Genomic DNA, 21,533 nt, shown 5'->3' on the forward strand with positions numbered 1-21,533 from the left:
TGAGTCTGCTCTGAGCAAGGCTGGCATTGGAGATGACCCCAAATCACTGGATATCTGGTCCTCTGTCTCTTCCTGGGCCTCCTGGGAGCACAACCACAGTTTACCCCTCCCATCTTGGAGAGGGAGCTTCTTTTGCAAGCACCCAACCACCCAAAACCAGGGTTTGCTGCATTATAATGTGTGAAAAGACTACCTACTGTTTGGTAGGAAGCTGTGAAAGGCCAGACTATTGTCTGCATGGTGGTTTCAGATTTAATTGGGAAATTTAGGACTCTGTCACAGGTTAGGGTGCTTTTTCTGCGGTTGAGGGGGGTGTTTCTACTTTGTGGATATGCGTAATATTTCCTGTATTCGCGCCCTTGCCTCTTTTTCACCTCCCCCTTCCTTTTTATTTTTTGCTGTGTTACTTTCTGGGGGTTGGATGTCACAAGCTGTTTTGTGTGCTCTTGTTCTGCAGAACTCTTGTGAATCCTTGGTGGGAAGGGGGACAATGGAATGAAAAACCTGGTTAGTGGAGATGGGGCAAAAAAAAGTTTTGCACAGAGCAGACTGTTCTCACTTTTCTCTGAAGTGCCTCAGGGCAATCTGTTTTGGAGACAGAATTTTAACTGGAGTAGTGGAGACAAAGAAAAAAGGCTCTGTGTGTTGGGTGAATGGAACTTCTCACCAGCTGCCTGATTCATTGAATGAAGTCGTTTCCATTTCAAATCAAAGTGTACAGTGGCTAAATGCTGGGGTGCTCGCTGGGCAGTTTTTCTCACCTTGATTCATATGCTTCGCTGCCAGGGAACGGTTTGTGATTGTTGCCGCTGTGATGCTGTGTGTGCTGAGGGTACAATTCAGGGCGCTTGCAGAGGTGTGTTCGTTGAGCCTCTGAACAAAAACAAAACAAAACAAACTAAATTAAAGATTGAGTTTCAGGTTTCTCTGGCACATGCTGTGGGTTTGGAGGAGAAGGCATCCTTGCTTTTGCAAGCACCTTGAAATGGAGCTGGGGGGAGGGGGAGACAGAGATCTGCCCTGGGGTTTGGTGGGTGGGATCCTGAAACTATCAGGACACATAGATGTACACAGACATAGTGATAGTCTAACTGCATTTCTCAAGCATAGCTCTCTCTGGATCTGAGCTGGGAGGAGACTAGGGCTCAGATCCTGATTTGAATCCCTTAGTGCAGAATTCTTCAACTTTGTACTTCCAGGACTGCAAAGTGCCAACATCCCCAGGAGGCTTAGCCCAATTACGAGAACCATAGGAAGCTGTCAGGAATCTCTCCTAGCCCTACCTGGAAAGTCCAGGGATTGAACCAGGAATCTTCTGCATGCAAAGCAGTTGTTCTACCACTGATTTACAGGATGATGGGAGTTGTAGCCCAACAACACATGAAAATCCCAAGGTTGAAGGGGGTTGACCTAGTGACTCTCCTAGCCCTGTCACTCAAGTCTCCCATCAGTGTCACAGGTCTCTCTCTCTCTCTGTTGCCAGAAGGAGCCTTTCTAGCAGTGACATACAGTAATTAGCTAATAATTTGAAATGGTCAGGCAATTCAGTAAATGTTTTTTGGAATAAACTTCTGGTGATAGTTGGCATGGATTGACCCATGTTAGTGAAAGTGAAGTGATTCTCCCCCCCCCCCCTGCCGCTCTCCACTCCCCTTGCTTTGGAGCAGGTCTTCTTTCAGTCACAGTATTCACACATTTATTTGGTGCAAGTCATCAATTGGTTGTGTGTGCACATATGAACCGCCCCTTTGGAAGGGCCTTCTAAGGATCTGGGCTGCCTGAGGCCACCCTTTTCTCGTGTTCCTGTGCACAGCGGAAGTCTGCAAGTCACCTTAGTCATCATGTCAAATAATAATTTTGCATCTTGCCTTCCGGGAAATGGAGGAGAAACAGCTCTGGTTTTTTTTTTTTTTGCATACCTTTTGGGGTCAGTGTCTAGTTTCGCTCTGTGTTTTCTCCCCCCAGCGGCAGTTCCAGCTACACACAGGCCCATCCTCCACTTTCCTTCTGAGCTATTGGTAACTAGAGTGCCTGGTTGAGGTTGCTGTGTTGTGTGTGTGTGTGTGGTATGTCTGTGTGTGCATGTGTCTTGAAGAGTGCTCTCTCCTGTCTCAATCAGGAGCATGTAGGTGTTGGGTATCAAGGAGACTGAGCCAAACCCCATCAGCTTGTAGTAAATACAAGAGGTATCCTTGGCTTTTGACAATGGGCAGCTCTGATTTCACCCCCTCCTTTCCCGCTTTGTTTGGGGAAGGCCGAGAGCTCTGCTCTGCAGCTGTTGCTTTTTCCCACGAACTCGGGCCCGCCTGCTTTACAACTCTCTCTTATCCCGGTCTCTGTTGGGCTCCTTTTGCAGACACACTGCGCTTTAAAAAAAATCAAATCATGAATATCTGAGCAGCCAGACAATTCAAAAATAGCTTTGTAAGAGAGAGTGTGTTTGTATGTGTGTGTTCTGTGAGCAGGATGGTGGCGGGGTGTGTGTCTGTGTCTGCCCTCTGGAAAGAAAAGAGCCTGAATTCCCAAAGCTGTGAATGAAAGACAGGTTTTTGGCTTCCTCCGTCCTGAGCGGTGGGCTTTCTAGGATGCAGCCATGCCCCGCCTGCAAGGATGATCTCCCGCCTGAATGTTTTTGAAGCAGTAGCTTAAAAACATAAGTGAAATACCAATACTTTGCTGATTTGGGGGAATAGTCACTGCCCCAGCCTCTTTGGGACAGAGACCAATGTTTCAGTTTCTTGCTTATGCTCACAGTGAATGTGATGGGAGCACCATACCCTTTTTATTTTTACAGAGAGGGAGCTAATGATGAGGTGCTGAGTTGAACCCACCTTGTTGAAAGCTAAACCAAAAGCCAGGGGTATTTTGTTTATTTATTTAGTGAAGGTCCTTGTTTGCTGGTTTTAGAGCACTTGCAACCAAGAAGACTCAGAGTGGCTCTACATGCAATCAATAATAAACAACAACAATAAAACAAAATAAAAAAATTCCTTCAGTAGCACCTTAAAGACCAACTAAGTTTTTATTTTGGTATGAGCTTTCGTGTGCATGCACACTTCTTCAGATACAGACCAACACGGCTACCTACCTGTAACCAGACCAACACGGCTACCTACCTGTAACAATAAAACAAAACAGTCTTTACTACCTCAGTAGGCCAAACAGCTGGTTCACAATCTAGACTTACTTCATCTTTTGTCTCAAAAACAGCTTTAACTTAAGGTATAAGTGGCAGCCTCTAAAGAGCAGGGCAATAATAGGGTTGTGCTTGGTTCTGATTTGCTTGTCTGAGGTTCTCCTGGCTAAGTGTAGCTTTGAACCCAGGATCCCAAGATTCAGCCATGCAGGTAAGTCAGCAATAGCAGCCCTGCCCATACACACATGTCTCATGTGACCTATCAGGGACCTAAAGAGAAGAAATCAACAATTCTTTTCTGATGAGCAAGTACTTCCATGCCTTCCAGGCAATCCAGTGAATGAGCATTTAAATTCCACTACTGTTGCCATTGTTATACAACAGGGGTGGCCAACTCCCAAGGGACTGTGATCTACTCACAGAGTTAAAAACTGGCAGTGATCTACCCCCTTTTTGGGGTTCAGGTCAAAGTTGTTTAGCTTTTTTTTAGGAAGGAGGAAGGTCCATGGGTTTTTTCCCATGGGTTGTTGAGTTTTTTCAGGGAGGAGGTAAAATGTTGAGCTTTTTTTAGGGCAGCCACAGTTGTTCAGCTTCTTTGAGGGTAGCCAATGATCTATCAGCGATCTACCACAGACGTCCAGTGATCTACCGGTAGATCACGATCTACCTGTTGGACATGCCTGTTATACAACGAAGTGAAGCAGGCAGCTCTTTGCTTCAGTGAGCTACGACACAAGTGGGGAATCTCAGGCCTAAGGACCAGATGTGGCCCTCAGGACTCTCTTTTCTGGACCACCCACATTCACCAGGCTGCATTAAAGCTCCCTCTGCACTGCACTCTCCTTAAGTGCTCTTGCCTGGCTAGCTCTGGTGTCCTTAAGCCATGATGGTGCTGCTTGCTTGTGTGGATGGAGAGAGAGGTGTGTGGTGTGTGTTCAAACTTCTGACTTTTGCATGGCTACAATAGAGTGTACTGTTCAGATGTAACAGCTGCATCCATTTGTTCTTCCCACTTTTTCCCCTGACCTCCTCTGATATGTGCCCCCCCCCAGAAGGTTGGCAATGAAAAATTGTGGCCCTTGGGAGCTGATATAAAACTCCCTGTCCTTGGCTTACTGAACGATGCTGGCTGGCTTCTCTTGCACCTTAGCCACTAATTCAGCCTTGTCTCATTTGCTGCCTTAGAACCCCATTGGAGAAGAGCTTTCTTGCTCTTTTCCTTTTCGCAAAGAACATTTGGCTTAAGACTGAACAGTACAAGTTGGAGCACAGGTACCCTGTGGTCAAGTCCTGACATTTGAGGGTCTGATGCTGAGCTTGGATCTTCTGAGTAAGCACAGCTGACATCATTATGGGGCTCCAGCAGGGTGGCGTGAACCTTTTTCTATTAAAACAACCCACACTTATGTGCTTTGAAACCATTGCTGGTCAGACATGAACTTCCTATTTGCAGGGAAGTAGGGCAGATTTTGGGACTGACAGCTCCATACCCACCCTCTTGCCCATTTTAAAAATGTGGCTCATCCAACAGCCAAGAACACAATATGGTTGTTCTTTGGATTTGGTTTGAGAACTCAGACTTGCAGCATTTGCTTTTCCACAAAACTGGCCCTGAGGTCTCTCCGTTGGCTAACCAGAATTCTGCTCAGCCAGGATGCGCCTTGTTCCAATGCGTTATTGCTGGCAAACCACAACATGTTCCGGTTTGTGGATCTTATCTGTAGGGCTGTGCACATTTTCCCTGAATTGAGTTAAGCATAGAATTTGTCATCCTGATTTTTCTTCCTTTTCAAAACATTAAAACAAAAAAACCCTCCCTAGCCCTCATGGTTGTGGAGGGAAGTCTGGAACTCTGCAGAGAGAATCAAGAAGGAGATCTGATGTGGCTCAAAATTGTGGGGTTAGAGCTGGAACTTGCCATGCTGCAGAGATTCCTGTCCCTGACAAGCTCCCTCCTCTTCCCACTATCTTTGCTCACCCCTCCATCCTCTTTTAGGTTCTTGGGGAACTGGGACTCTGGTTCCAAGCTAAATTATGCACAGATAAGAAGCATGGGCTTCATTGCATCATTTGTTTTAACTGCATATTTTATTTTAACTGCACTTTAACACTGGCTTTCAATTAACACATTCAAACCTGGATCCCTAGCCTGTTCCAAGGTGGCAGAGGTGTCTTTGGCTGTGTTTGGGACCACATGCAAGCGAGAATGTCTTTCCACACTTTCATTCCACCTGTGGTCTTAGTCCTGGTGGTGCTGAACTTGAAGGACAGAAAGTGTTCAGAAAGAGACCTTTGGTGGAAAGAGGCCTCTTTTTTCTTCTCTTCTCTTCTTTTCTTTTGTCTAACTGATGCTGAGTTGCTACATGTTGCATGTCTGCAGCGGGGGAAAGTGAATTGTGTAGAACTAGAAAAATGGGAGGGCCCCTCTTTGCAAATCTTCGGGTTGTTTTCAGTTCCTAAACTGAATTGCAAACAATTGCTGCTATATCTGAACTTGTTTCCGTTTTGCTTATTCTGTGTTTATTAGGGAATTTGGTTGAAAAGGCAATGTAGGAGAGGGCTTAGACTTAGATCATAGGACTTGAATCTTGAAACCTGGGAAACTTCAGACCACCTTCATTCTTAAGTCAGCCAACAGCCTGAGTCTGGGCCTTGCTTCAACCTCAGATCCCCATCTGTGAAATGGGGACAGGATTCCTTTACCTTGTGGGGTTGTTAATGCTGAGAGGAAAAAGGCCTGATAATGATTAGATTTCTTTGACTGTGGCAGCATTCAGTTTTTTTTTTATAAAACCAAGCTAAAATGCTAAGTGAGTACAATCTATTGTTTATGGAGTAGGTCACCACAAACTGCCTGCCGCTTATCTCCACCCTAGTTTATTATTTGCAAGGAGTGATTGTTCTGTGGTATTATGGCAGTGGACAAAGCTGTAGTGTAACTCTTGGTTTTGTGAGGAATGTATTGTTATGAGTTGTTTTAATATCAAATAAATGTGTTTAAAAAAGAAAAGGAAAACATTATTTCCAAGCCATTGGAGAGTAACACTCTGCGGTCTCATTGCAGGCTTCCAGTGTTCCCAGACTTCTGAGTCCTGCTTGAATGGAGGAAGGTGTGAAACCTACCCCAATGGAACAGGGGTTTGCCGGTAAGTGCCAAATTATACGCAGTGGCGGTGTGTCTTCTGCTTTACATCCTCAGACCTGGGGGCCAGATGTGGCCCTCAAGCCCTCTCTGGAACTCTCCCCAGGCAACACACGCACTGCTTTGCATCCCAATTTTTTTTGGGTGGCTTGGAATATGTCATTGAACTCTGAGGATACCCTCTACTTGTCTGGATGGAGAGGAGTGTTGTAAAAAAACACACACACACCAGTCAACCCTTAACCTACTTACAATGGTAAAAATTAAAAGTGGTTGTTCTACTCACTTTTGGCCGCACTGGCAATATGGCCCTTGGGCAGTTGCCCAGAAGGCAGTTTGGCCCTTGGGCTGAAGCAGATTCCCTACCTGTTTTGTTTTTTAAAAAACATACATGGACTGATGGAAGCAAAACTGCAACCTGGTTCTGATAGGCAGAAAAGGGCTCCAGATTTTAATAGGACACCTTACATTTTGAGCTTGAAGTCCAGGATTACAATATGGCTTCTAGAAGGCGTCAGATAGCCTGATATTACATTGCGGTGTGCCTATTAAGAGGGAGACAACTTTTAGTCTCCAAATGTGATAGATGTGATGCTGGGAGCCAACATTTTCCTGCCATCCCTCCCCACCCCCAAGTGTTTGGGGATGTGCATCTCATCTTAAATGCTGCAAACAGAGGCATATGTGTGTGTGTGTGATATGAAATGATGCTGTGCTGATGGGAGTTTGCAGTCTGGATCCTTGGGAGCTGAACCTGGGCGCACACACCACACCACACTACACGCATGCAGACCCTCCCCTTTAATTCATGCTGAACTTTGTGGAAGGGGAAGGAGGGGGATGATTGCGATTTAACTGAGCAACCCTAAACTATCCATGTCAATTGATCTGTAGTTGTGTATGGCCCTAATGAGTGTGTATGTTGTACTTGTGCTGTGTGCTGGGGATTAGAGATAACTGGGGTTGAGAGACAGAGCCTCTTCCAAATGGGAATAGCCAGCCCTTGTCTAGACTAAGGATGATGAGCATAAGAAGCTGCCTTGTGCTTTTAAACCACTGAGTTTTTTTGCTATTATCAAGCAGTATGTGTGTTTCGTTTAAATAAAAATAAACAAATACTAAGCCAGGCCATTAGTTTTATCTGGATCAGTGTTGTCTGCAGTGGCGGCAGCAGCAGCTCTCCAGGGTTTCGGGCTCAGGGGTCTGCCTTTCTCAGCCCTGCCTGGAGATGCTGCTGGGGGTTGAGCTTGGGACCTTCTGCATGCAAAGCAGCCTCCCCCTCACCCCCATCCAAGTACTTCTGAAGAAAGATTTCAGAAGCACCATGCCTCTGAATACTAGTTCCTGGGAATCACAGGAGGAGAGAGTTCCTGTTGAGCTCAGGTACTGCATGCAGGTTTTTTGCCATTGGAGCACTGTTGAGAACAGGATGCTGGACTAAACGGGGACTCCTTTTGACCCATTCCAGGACACTTGCCTTCCTGTTTGTGTGAATTAAGTATGGAAATAGGCAGCTGCCTTATATGCAGTCAGGCCATGGATATTGTCTGCACTGGCTGGCAGTGACACTCCAGGTTTTCAGGCAGGGATTTTTCCCCAGCTGCACTTGGAAATGCCAGCAGCTTTATTGCAGTGCTCCCATGTTCCCTACAGTGAGGAAAGTTTTAGAGGGCTTCCCCCAGTGATGGCTGCAGGGAACAAGTTGCCCACCAATTAATGTGGGGGTGGGGGTGGGGACCCAGCATCTCCTCCGCCTCTGCCCTTTTTTCTTAACCCTAAAAGCAACAGGCAGCAGCCTCTCTGCCCCTCCTGTCCCCAAATGCATTTAGCCTCAGGATATGTTCAGTGGAATCCGCTGCTTGCAAGAGTCCTGGAACGGAATCTGATTGAGAGCTGGATATGTTGAGATTGCTTGTTATTTTTTTCTTTTTAACTCCACCTGTTGGAAGCAAATGTGAAGACTCTTTAAAAAAAGAGGTGTGTGTATGTCTGTCTCTCTAAGGAAGCAGCTTTCCCTACAGGCATTCCTAACCCCAACTGTTGAATGGCAGACTTTTTCGGCGCAGTTGGGAATTGAGGGTGGGGGGTGGAAAGCCTGCACCTCTGTCCCTTGTCTGCTCCACTTCTTTAATTTTGCCCCCACATTTGGCGTCTTCTGTTTGCTCCGGGGATGATGGGCGGGAGAGGGGGGGCAGGGGGAGAGAGAAGAGAACCCTTCAGCAAATTAATCGGGCACATGAGCAATTTAAGGGACAAAGGCTGGGCGCCTTTGTGAGCCGCTAATGAATGCACACCGCACAGTCCCCCACCCCACCCCTTCTGCAGAAGCTGTAAGGACGCTTGACGCTCTAAATCTTGTTTTCTTTCATTCAGAGAGTGACAGCTGGGATTCGGTCGAAATTCAGCAGCTATTGTTGCAGGAGGCAGATTAATGCTATGTGACTAATCGCGGAGGGCTTCCCAGAATGCATAACTGACTCCTCTTCCCCACCTCCTGCACCCTCACCCACCCCCCATTCTCACTCTCTCTTCTCTGGGTGCCCCCTCCCCCAATTTCTCTCTTTGGCTATTCTGTCCCCCCTTACTCTTTCTTCCTCCAAAAAAGAAGCCTTCTTGTATTCCCCTTGATTTACATTGGATGTACAGATGGCAGGGGAATCTAATTAGGCCTGAGGCGTGTGAGCTGTGGCCAGAGGCGGGGGGCGGGGGGGGGGCTGCGGCGTGCAGAGGACTTCCCACTTGTAGAATGAGCAAGGATGACAGTAGGAGAACGCAGCCATGAATTTCCTTCTGGTGTCTCAAGCCAGCCTAGAAACCTCTGGGTCATGTCATATATATATCAATATTTGGACGGCTTCCAGTGGTCATCATCCTTGAAAGGGCCAAGCAGTGATGTGGAAGGGAACCTTTTTTCCTGTTTCATAAAATTTGCTAGCAGTGATCACAAATGGAAGCAAGCCTTCAGGTGCAATATTAGATGGCACATTCTGTCTTGGGTATCAAAACATTTTTCAGTTGCAATCTGAAAAAAAAAATGTTCTGATAAAAATCAAGCTTAGGATTTGCCTAGAGGAAATGTTTTCCAGTTCAAGATTTTCTGGGGAAAGGTCTGCAGCCCTGAGGGCTGATATATTTGCACGGCTGCCCATCCAAACCTGCCTGTTTATAGCTGAACAAACGCAGATGGCGTTGTTATATGCGTTTTATTTATTTTATAGCACTTGTAAACTGCTTTTCGACCACTGAGCCTGCCAAAGTGGGTTATATACCATCAGTTAAAATAAGACATTTTAAAGGTGCTGTTGTCCTGGACCGCAATCTCTGGACAGGTGTGTGTGTGGGGGGGAAACTTTCAGCTTCCAGATGTTGCTGAACTACAACTCCCATCCTTCTCCCTGCCACATTGGCAGGGAGCTGGTGGGAGTTGTAGTTCAGCAACATCTGGAGGGCCAAGTATTCCCACACATCAGCCCTGCAAGGAGGACCAAAATCTAGGAAGCAACATGTGCCAGAGTTGTCTCCTCTTCTACTCTTTCTATGCATGCACACCGTCTTCTGCATTCCAGGCAGCTGCTCTTATCACTGAGCCAGGGCCCTACCCTTCCAAGATGTTTTTGTTACACTGTATTTTGTGTTTGGTGGACAGTGTAGGAACTTGGATGATGTTTTCAAGGCAGTAGCAGGAATTGAAACAGGGATCTGCTGAAGCGTTTTGAGAAAAGAATCATGTCTCAGTGGCCGCAATGTGCAGGAGGTCTCCCAACTTCAAAAGGCAAATTAAAACTCTCCTGGCTACCTTTGGTAATAGGAACCACATCCAGGTGAACTTTTTAAACATACTGTAATGTTTGCAAAACAATTCTAGATAACACTGGAAGCTGCTTTGTAGATAAGACCGTTCCAAAAACTGCGGTAGAAAATAAATAAATAGAAATTTATGAAAGGCAATTTTTTGTTCTTGCTAGATTATATGCCCATAGAAAGAAAATAACCAACTTTTTACAATGAATGAATAGAATAGTATAGAATAGAATAGAATAATAGTCCCAGCCCACCTGCTTAGAACGAAGTTTTTCCCTTGCGTGTGATGATCTGTGTTCCATCATCCTTGCAAAAATAGCTAGAAAAGCACATAGAAACCAGAAAGCAAACCTCTCTATCTAGATATATAATCTGATAAAAACAAAATGAGTGCTTGGAGGTGGCAGGGATGTTCTTGTGCCAACAAGCACTGATGGTAGCTTCAGCTTTTTCCCTGCGGAGTCCTGTGGCTTTGGGGTGGAAAGTGCTAACTGCAGCTTTGCAGAGGAAAAAAATGGGCCCTCCACTTGAGCTAAATGCTTTTTCCCAGATCAGATGAAACGGTTTCTGTAGGGATCATTGTAGCTGTCATAGGTACCAATTAGACCTTGGCATCTCTGTCTCTCAGGCTGGCATCCCCACCACAGATGAAAAGGGACTTGCTTATTTATTTATTTGTCTTGGGATTGTGGTGACGCGGCTTGCCACTTTCCCAGGAACTCCCTCAACCCGCTGGCTTAGTTAGAAGCAGATGGTGCTGGTTTTTTTTGGGGGGGTGTCCTGGATCAGTGATTCGATAGAAGGATGCTCTCATAAACTGGCCCAGAGCTGGGCTGGCTTCTTATGTGTGCAGCTCTGGGGAACCCAGGTGATGTGAACATGCCTGCTATCGGCCTTGCATGGCAATGGCACCCCCATTTTAGCTGATAGGAGTTTTCTCTCCTGCTGCCGCAGTTGTCTGGGCCATAGTGAGAGTCAGTGTGGAAGAGGAGGGGCAGATCCTGGGATGTGGGGAGGGGGTTCTTTCCAGTGGCCATCCTTCTAGGGTAGGCATGTCCAAAGTCTGTTTCGGGGGGCCAAACCTAGTTTACTGGGAGTGGCCGCCGGGACCACATAACACCGGTCCTGAGAGATCTACACTGGCTCCCAGTACATTTCCGAGCACAATTCAAAGTGTTGGTACTGACCTTTAAAGGCCTAAACGGCCTCAGTCCTGTATACCTGAAGGAGAGTCTCCACCCCCATCATTCAGCCCGGACACTGAGATCCAGCACCGAGGGCCTTCTGGTGGTTCCCTCATTGTGAGAAGTGAGGTTACAGGAAACCAGACAGAGGGCCTTTTTGGTAGTGGCACCAGCCCTGTGGAATGCCCTCCCAGAAGATGTCAAGGCAATAAGCAACTATTTTACTTTTAGAAGACAACTGAAGGCGGCCCTGTTTAGGGAAGTTTTTAATGTTTGATGCTGTACTGTTTTTAATATTCGGTTGGAAGCCGCCCAGAGTGGCTGGGTAAACCCAGCCAGATGGGCGGGGTATAAATAATAAACTATTATTATTATTATTATTATTAGTTCTTAGTTTTTGCAGGGATTGCTTAACAGTCATGGGTGTTGCAGAGAAAACCATACCAGAAGAGGAGTAAGTAAAGGACTTTGCATAGAAAGCTTCTTATGATGGGGGAGTCCAAAGCCCCTTCTGGTATTGGGTTTCTTCCCATCCAGCCCTGGGGTTATTTAACACGATTGTTTAATGCTGTGAGAGGTGGAAGTTTTTCTGCCTGGGTTTTCCCCTCCTGTTTTAAGCTGCTGTTAATTCCATCAAATAACAGCAATGTGGGAGTGGGGGATGGGGTGGGCAAGAGAGAGAATAGGGACTCTCAGTGGGCAGGAAAAGGATGTGGTGTTAAAATAGCCAGAGGAAGTCCATAAAGGAACAGGGAATAGTCTTACTGGAACTGGAACTGTTACAGGTCCCACATAACACTCATTCCCATTTTTAAGAAATCTGATCTTTTAATGCGGTGGTACCTGCCCTTCAGAACTCCTTACCTACTGATGTACACCTGTTGGAAACATTTTTGTTTAGGATTTTAAAAAAAGTTTTACATAGCATTTTCTAAAATAAAATGCACATGCTTGCGGGAAAAAACCTCAAAGTGATTTACAAAAAGAATAAAATTACCAGTTAAAACAGTTAAAAATAACTGTTAAAAATATTTTTTAAAAAAGTAAGATCAGCAATAAACTAAAAACTGGATCGAAACCGGATCAACCATTCTACATATCGGCATAGGATTTGCCAAAACAAAAATGTTTTTAGCAAGTGCCGAAAAGGGTACAGTGAAGGCACCTGTCTGATTCCAACAAGCATGGAATTCCAAAGTTTTAAATGGTTTCATTTAATTAATTTAAATTAATTTAAATGATTTCATTGGTTCATATATATTTTTTGTAAACCCCTTTGAGGCTTGTTTGCTTTTTTAAACCATCCATAAGTCTATGAATGTTATGCAATAAATAATAATTTTAAAAATACAAACAATAAATGAAACCTAATTTGGCCGCCATTCTTTGTTGACAAGGGTGCCTCCCCTGCTTGAGACAGGGTGATCTTTTGCTTCAACCCAGAGCTGAACTACAAGCACAGCCATTTCCTTCGCAGCTTCCTCTTTTCTGTGCCTCTGTAAACTTAAATGGGCATTTCTGGTTTTGCAGAGAGAGATGAAATGCATTTGTGGCTCTGCTGAGAGCAGCCCATGACACAGAACAAAAAAGCAGTTTGGTGCTAAAGGACTGGCTTCCGGTATCGTGGGCCTGTGTTCATTACATTCGTACCTCGGGTTACGACCACCTCGGTTTGCGAACAGTTCGGGTTACGAACTGCGCAAACCCGGAAGTGTTTTTGCCGAGATCGCGCGATCTGCGCATGCGCAAAGCGCGGAAATCGCGCTTTGCACATGCGCAAAATGGCGGTGCCCATCGTGTTCGGGTTATGAACTATTCGGGTTACGATCTGCGATCCGGAACGGATCGCGTTCGTAACCCGAGGTATTACTGTACAGTGGAACCTCGGTTTATGAACACCTCGGTTTATGAATTTTCGGTTTATGAACGCCGCGGACCCATCTGGAACGGATTAATTCATTTTCCATTACTTTCAATGGGAAAGTTTGCTTCAGTTTATGAACGCTTCAGTTTATGAACAGACTTCCGGAACCAATTACACCCATGCTTCAGTTTATGAACACTTCAGTTTAAGTACTCCATGGACCCGTCTGGAACGGATTAATCCACTTTCCATTACTTTCAATGGGAAAGTTTGCTTCAGTTTATGAACGCTTACTCCGCGGACCGTCTGGAACGGATTAATTCACTTTCCATTACTTTCAGTGGGAAAGTTCGCTTCAGTTTATGAACGCTTCAGTTTAAGTACTCCGCGGACCCGTCTGGAACGGATTAATTCACTTTCCATTACTTTCAATGGGAAAGTTCGCTTCAGTTTATGAACGCTTCAGTTTATGAACAGACTTCCGGAACCAATTGTGTTCATAAACCGAGGTACCACTGTATTATAAAGAGACGGCAAGTGGAAGAAAACAAACACACCCCTTCCCTAAATTCTATTCCTCAGTTGGGCATGCAGCCCTGCCTTCCATCCGGCCGGTTTCTCTTTCCCCAAACTTGCAAGATCTAAAGTTAAACCAAGATTGCATGAAGATTGGATTATACCAATTCATGGAGGTAGAGAGGACTTTTGAGGGCAACTGGCCATGATGGCTATGCCACAATGCTTCCAAATACCAGTTGCTGGAAACCACAGGAAGGGGGGGGTAGTGTGGGGCTATTGTGCGAGTGTGTGTGTGTGGCTGGCCCAAGATCACCCTGTGAGGACTGTGGCTGAGCTGAGATTCGAACCCAGGAGCCTCCCCACTGCTAATCCGACATACTTAAGTATTACACCGCTCTGTCTCTCTTGCTTATCTCAGTCAGGGGACAGTCCAGCTGCATTGCATAAAGTGTTGGGTTTGGCATAGAAACATTGCAAGCACACACACACACACACACACACCAAGCTCTGCCAACATCTTGTGGCTTCTGTGCTTTGCAACAGGGAGTGTGAAATTTTGGTCCCCGTCTTAATTCCAAAAGAATTGACACCTCTTTGAGGTTCTGACAGCCTTTTGGCTCCTTTCCTAGGTTGGGCGCTATTTGGAAGTGGGGTTGGGAGAGAAATCTGCTTCATAGCCTTGTCGCCTTTTGCTGCTGGCAGTCTTTGGACGCTGGGCACGTGCAGCTGTCCTTGGAGTGACCTGGGACCGGGCAGGGAATCTGGTAGAACAACCATAAGTCTATCCTGTGGGGGTGGTTTCCCTAAGGGGAGATGGCCTGTGCCCACTAAACTGAGAACTCTGGTCCCCCAGTAGCATTCTGACCATTGCCCCACACTGACTCAGGAGGCGCTTTTAGGAAGCCAGACTTGGGGAGTGGGGAACCTGCACACCAACGCACCTACAAAGTCCGCAGTGTCGTAAGCTGCCTTATAGCAAGCCAGACCTTTGGTCCATCTAGCTCAGTATTGCATACACTGGCTGGCAGTGGCTCTCCACATCCTCCTCCCAAGGCTTCCCCTCCTCCTCTTCTGTGCTCCCATCAGATTCCTGGCCCACATGTCCTAAGTGCTGTGGGGGGTGTCCCTGGACCTGCCAGCTATCTTGCAGGAATTTTAGATTGAGAGGGCCTGGGGGGAACTTCCAAAGGCTGCATTCCACACCCCTCTTATCATGGGAAGCAGGACAAAGGCTGGGGCAATAACTCATACTGATGAGGCCCCCCTCATCCCATCCCAAGAAATGAGTGCAGCTCAGTGGTTCCCTTTTCTTTTTCCAGGCTACTGCTTCCCCCCCCCCCCCCGGTTTCATAAACTCATCCGTCATGCACCATACCCTATCTCATAAGAAGCATTAATCAGAACAGCAGTTTACATGATAGTTTTGTTGGTATTGCCTTAGGGGTGTGCCTTTGGGGGTGAAGTCAAAACTGTTGAAAGGTTACAGTGCCTGCTATAGATGTAGAGACAAAATGGTAAGAATTATTTTCACACTTATTCCAAGTCTGATAGGCATTTTACACCTCCCAGTGCCTCCCTGTCGCCCCTGCCTCTTAGTACCCCCACCCCCCAGAATCCCACCTCCCTGTTTGTGTCTTGGTCTGATGAGTGTATTGCAATGATGCCTTGTTCTGCGTCTGCTTCTCTTTATCTCCACCCCCACCCCCCACCCCATGTCTGAAGTTATTCAAGGGTAGAGTTCATCAAAGTTGAAAGCAATTAACTTCCTGGGTCTGGGTTGCCATACCTTTTTAGCTGAATGACCAAGGAAGGTTGCAAGGAGGAAGGATTGATGGTGAGGAGTTGCATTTTAACAGAGAAGTTTCACGCTTGGCTTACCTGCAAGAGTTTTACAGGCACGTAAACCAATGCCTCCTTTAACAAGTTTTCTCCTCTTTGCATGCTCCTTGGACCTGTTTATCTCTACCCTACACACACACACACACACACTTATTCTGGTGGCATTTATATGTCTAGAAAGCCGATTTGTATCTTTTAAAAATTATGCCAAAACTGCATCCTCATCTCTCTTCCTTTCTGGGAAACACAGCTAAGCCAGTCATTTGAGGTGTTCTGGCAAGAAAATGCGAGCCCTTCATAGCTTGGGGGCTTGGATGGAACTAGCCGTTCCTCTTTGCTCCAGACACATAGCTGGTCACGAGAGCCTGGTGCAACAAGTAGAAACACGAGAGGCGTTTTTTGTCGTCCCCCCCCCCAGCTTTAATTTCTGACTGTACTCTTTCTGAACACTGGGCTCATCCAGACTTCAGCTTTCCCCACCGCTTTCTCCTGGGGAAACCCAATCTTTAGCACTGATTTGGAGCAAACAGCAACCGGGTTTCCCCCAATTTAAAGCTAAAAAGAGCAGGTTTTCCCTAGGAACAGAGCGAAAGAGTACTTGGAGCCATACCTAGAAAGCTCGGGTCAAGTGGAAAACTGCTTGGACCCGTGCTTTCTAGGCACAGAACAAGCAGAACCCATGGTAAAGAAACAGGTAGGAAAGCAGTGAGGTCCTGGTTTCAGTCTGTATCTTGCAGAAATGTTTTTTGGAGAGGTGTTAGGTTTGATTGGGTAAAGAGGATGAGAGACCCCTTGACACTTGTTGTGGCCTGGAAGAATTGATTGCCCAGAGGAAGCTGGCAGGGAGAGTTCAGAAACCGCCCCCTGCCCCCCATCCAGCCACCTCCTCCTTTTCAGAGTCAAAAGGCAGAGGGGTGACAGACTGCTTTTCCACGCAGTGCCTGTTCACCATGAAAGGCGGGTTTCCAAAAGACCCCATGGGGGAGGGCCAAGACTCCCCTCATTGTCTAGAGTCTGTCAATAAGGCCTCATGTTGACTCTTGGGCTTCACTGACTGAATCTTGGTCTGAGGAGCAGCTGATAGTATGCTCCCAAGCCCAGCAGAGAGGATTTTTTTTGCTCTGCAAAGTCTGCTTGTTTGCTTTAGGAAGTGGCCATTGTTTTCTTGCCCACCAAACACAACCAGAAGCTTCTCTTATACCGTAATAGTGCTTGAGGAAAAAACAGACAACAACAGTTCAATACTAGTGGTTTGCTTTTATGCTTCTGACTGACCAGAGTTCTCTACTTGCCCCCTTGCAAATGTTCTCTCAATTGGTTAGTATGCCACCTGACTCATCTGCTGCTGAAAGATTGTGCAGTTTTTTTGTTTTTGATGACAGCAACAGTTAGGAAATAGTTAGTTTGGTTTTGACATCAGTCCTTGGGCCACATGTTAATAGTTGGGGAGGTGGTCTTGTCTCTCAAAAACAGAACCATCCCTCCATCAATGCTCCACAGCACCACAAAGCAGCCTGGGATCGGGGCCCACATTTCTTAACACTCCCCTCCTCCTCCTTTAAGTCCCTCCACCTTGCGCTTCCCTTTCAGAAAGTCTAGACCAGCTAGCCCAGATACAATTGCTTCAGCTATTGCAAAATTGAATCCGTCAGACATCCAGATCCAAGTTTATTAAAACACTCCAGGATGCCATCGGGTTTTTTGGGGGGGGGCAATTAAGCAGTGGCAAACTGCAAGGTGCAAGTTATGAATGGCAGACAGTGTTGTGGTGTTTTTTTTATAAAGCTGCCTCTTTGGTCATGTTTGCAGTCCGTCCGTCCGTCCCCCCCAAAAAAACCCAATTCTTAATTAAAAACAAATCACAGGCATAATTGCAAGCTTTTATCACCAACAACAAAAAAACACCCATGTCTTCCATTTATGGTGAAAGCTTGGGAGTGTTTCTTTTCCAATTTGTCTGCAACTTAGAATCGTGTTTTTTTTTTCCTCCATCCCAAGTGGGGCAGGGAGGGATGTATGGAATAAATCCTCAGTGCTGTTATGTAGGCAAATGTCACCCATTTGGAATTGGGAGTCCCCATTGTAATGAAAAGACAGTACAGTCCCCCCACTGATAAAAGGAGTGTGGGGGGGAGAATCACAGTTTGTGTCTTGTTTCTGAATGGGGGGTTGGTTGGAAGAGAGGAACTGCTTTTGAATGGAGCATGTACAAGGTTCCATTCACAGCAGAAATACTCCTTTGCCAACTGAAGGGATTATGAATGATCATTTGCATCCACCCCTTTTCTTTAAAAAAAAAAATCTTAAGAAGAATCTCTTGTCTTCAAGTCTTTGAATATTAACCCTGTATATTGCAAGTCTCTGAATGTCTTTGGGCATAATTTTCAACCCTGAGAATTACAGCTTGCTTTTTTTCCTTTTCAAATGAAATTTTGAGGTCTCAAGAAATGTTCTGGGAATGTGGGGTGAAAACCACACCTAGCATTGGCTCAGAAAGCGGAGGGCAGGGCTGTGCAGACTTTCCTGTGACAGCAGAAGGCGGGTGTTGGAGCCCTTCTGCGCTGTTGCTCTTTAATGGGTACTGGGTGACTCTAGCCAACCCATGGCCTTTTCTACATCTAGCTTTTCTCTCTCTCTTCTAACACTGGCACTTGTGTACCTCCAATCGAGCTGATGTTTTTGGAGATTCAGGATGCATAAAAGGAAGTACTTCTTCATGCAGCGCAGAATTTTAACTACGAAACCCTCTCCTACAAGAGGCAGTTACGGCCGCCAACTTGGATGGCTTTAAGAGAGGTTGACAATATGCACAGTCCATATGCAATTGCAGATCACTATTGAACAAAAACCAGACATAAAACAAATAAAAATAAACCACAAGCATACGAATGTGTGGAATGTAGCAACTGGATCTATTCATAGCATAATACATAAGGGTTAAACAAGACAGGGTTACAAAATATGGACACAATTAAAGGACAGTCATACCTTGGTTCTCGAACGCCTTGGTACTTGTACGTTTTGGCTCCCGAATGCCAAAAACCTGGAAGTAAGTGTTCCAATTTGCAAATGTTTTTCAGAAGCCAAACATACGATGTGGCTTCTGCTTGAGTGCAGGAAGTTCCTGCAGTCAATCAGAAGCTGTGGCTTGGTTTTTGAATGGTTTTGGGAGTTGAACGGACTTCCGGAACGGATTAAGTTCAAGAACCAAGGTTCCACTGTATCCGAATGCCCCAAGTTACTATATCACCCATATTCATTTGTAAGTCAAGGGGGGGAGGGGTCTTCCGCCATGTTCCTCCTTGCTTGAGGTCAGACCAAAAAGGTACAAAACCATCCAAAACTCATCCACCCATAGGTTCATGCAATGCACAGCTGAATTATGGAACTGCCACCCACAGGCATCAGTGATGGCCACCAACTTAGATGGCTTAAAAATAAGATTGGTAACTCTCATGGAGGAGGAGAAGGCTGTTGATAGCTACTAACCATGATGGCTGTGCTCTGCCTCCGGGGTTGGACCATGCTTCTGAAAACCAGTTGCTGGAAAATGGTAGGAAGGGAGAGTTGCTTTGTACTTGGATCCTGCCTGCAGATTTCCCAGAAGAGGCACCTGGTTGGTTGGCCATTGTGAGAACAAGATGCTGGACTAGGTGGGCTCCCTTTTGACCTGATCCAGCAGGCTCTTACCGGTATGTTCTTAAATTTAAGAAACTCATGGCAAATCCAGATCTATGCAGCCTTAGTGGAGTCAAGAACCCCAGAGCCCTTGATTCCTTTCCTAGCGTGTGCTGGAATCACAGGAACTGCTTGGAAGGAGAGGCTCTTAGTCATGAGATTGAGCTATCTTATCTGGGATAACTGATGAAAGACTCCCTGGCAGCACAGATTAGCTTTCCAGAAGTAGCAAGTGCCTCCGCCTTGCCTGATTAAGAGCCTCTGCAACTTTCTAAGAAAGGATCTAAGAGAGCCTGGCTTCTAGATAAGGCAACACCCCACCCAGTCCAGCATCCTGTTCATACGGTGGCCAACCAAGTTCTCTTTGAGGATGGGTCCACTGTAAACTTGGGTTGATGCTTGTTTGGGCTGGAGAGGTCAAAGTGCCTGTTCTCTCCTCTATGGCTGTGTGGCTGCAGTGGGGAGGTGGCCCTTGCCGGCCCTTGTGCCCCAGCCACCCTGACCCTATGGCCAGTGATCACAGGAGCTGAGTTTAGCAACATCAGGAGGGCCACAGGGTTCCACAGGCCAATCAGGTTGCCCTCTTCCAGCGGTCATATGCCAATTGGGGGCACACGAAATGGTTGCCACCTGTACTACACAGTTCTATACTGCACTGAACTGTTTAAATGCTCCTTTGATTGCTTTTAAACTTCCCACCACACTTCCCACCTTCTCCTGCCACACCAGTGTGGTGCGTCATACTCTTTGAGAACCACTGTACTAGTGGTATGCAACAGGAGCACAGCCACCAGCAAAAGGTCAAGAAATGGGTCCTCAAATGCAGGTTTGGATTCTGGCTCTAAAAAGGCTGAAGACTACTGTTTTAGGGTACCCATTTTGGGTACCAAAGGAAGGTGCCTTCTAATGAGTCAGACCCCATCAACGATCCACGCAGCTCAGTTTTGTCTACGGGACTTAAGGCAGGGAGTCTTTTCCCAGCTTTACCTGCAGATGCCCCAGGCGATTGAACCTGGGACCTTCTACATGCAAAGCAGGTGCTCCACCACCCAGCTACAGCCTTTCCCCCCAATTTTTGTTGCTCCTGGAGTGGCTGTAGGCAGTTTATGGAGAGCGGCAAGCCCTTTTGATGGGTGTCATAAAACACTTGCTAGACCTCAGGCAGGCGATATCTGTACTGGATTGCTGAGAAACCTATTTTCTCTTCTTGCAGAATATTCCTCCCAGTTTTCCCAGGCATGAGAGGAAAGAAGCCCTTATATTTTAATCTTTAAAAACACCCAAGAGTAGAAGTGCCAAACTTTCCTCAGGGTGGTGGTGGGGGGGGGGGCGGTGCGGCACATCCTGGGACAGAGAGTGGAGAGAGAGGCACTTTTTCTGTTGACTTTTACAGTCAGCTTCAAACTTTGAGCCTCTGCATGGATCAATCATTAAGCACTTTCCAGATACAGGGCTAGGTGGCAGGGTCATAAAATGGCACCTGGAGCAGCAGAAGGGCTCTATAATCTCCACCAGGTGATACCTGTAATCAGGAGGACTTAGGGAATTTGCTAGGGAGAGTGCAGCTGTCAGCTGCAGAGCTGGGCTGGCAGCTCACCTGGGAGGGTTCCCAGTTGTCAGAGCGGCAGAGGTGGAAACTCTTAGTGCTTAATTAATGTGGAGGCGGGCAGGGGGGTCTAATTAAAAGGCAGTGACCTTTCTTTTCCCAGACTTCCCCTTGAGTTGTTTTACCATGAGGGGGAGGGGGAACAGGCAGAGCCAATATGATTCCAACAGATAAAGATTTTAGGGAGCAGCAGCTTCCATGAGAGAAAGTTAGCAGGAAAATTTTTAGGGGTACATTTAGTCTGCAATCCTAGAACTTTCTTAGAAACCGGTCCAAGTCATTGCTTCACACAAGTGCTGATCTCACTTGATGAGTGGTGCTTCTTCATGCAGGGGATAGTTAAACTGTGGAACTCACTCCCACAGGAGGCAATGATGGCAACCAACCTAGATGGTGTTAAGAGGATCAGATGAATTCATGGAGGAGAAGGCTATCAATGGCTGTTAGCCCAGGACACTGCCTGCACACTGATGGTAGAGAAATTCACAGGAGAGGAGAGGATTCTTGTGCTCCAATCCTGCTTGCTGTTTTCCCACAGGCATCTGTGAGAAGAGGATTCTGAAATAGATGAGTCTCCTTTGGCTTTATCCTTCAAGCTCTTCCTTTGTTCTTATGAAGTATGAAGCTCACAAGATCCATTGGAAAGCACTGGGTTGTAGCCACTGTTGGACTAAAGTTAGCACTGTCTATCTATTAGACTTAAGGGGTTAACCCAAGATGTTCAATCCTGCCCCTACTTCAAAGAGGCAGGGTGAAATGTTATT

The 21,533-nt window shown here is 46.3% G+C and overlaps 1 protein-coding gene across 1 annotated transcript in view; it reads left to right on the forward strand.

Annotated features, from left to right (window-relative positions):
* Positions 1–13: 13 nt before the first annotated feature.
* Positions 14–21,533, forward strand: part of NOTCH1 (notch receptor 1) — an 87,339-nt gene continuing 65,819 nt past the window's right edge. The window contains exon 1 of the mRNA XM_060270314.1: positions 14–6,282. Within this exon, the coding sequence (XP_060126297.1) occupies positions 6,128–6,282 (155 nt within the window). The 5' untranslated portion in view covers positions 14–6,127. The remainder of the gene's footprint in view (positions 6,283–21,533) is intronic.

The sequence above is a fragment of the Zootoca vivipara genome, chromosome Z (assembly GCF_963506605.1).
Source record: "Zootoca vivipara chromosome Z, rZooViv1.1, whole genome shotgun sequence".
Lineage (NCBI taxonomy): Eukaryota > Metazoa > Chordata > Lepidosauria > Squamata > Lacertidae > Zootoca > Zootoca vivipara.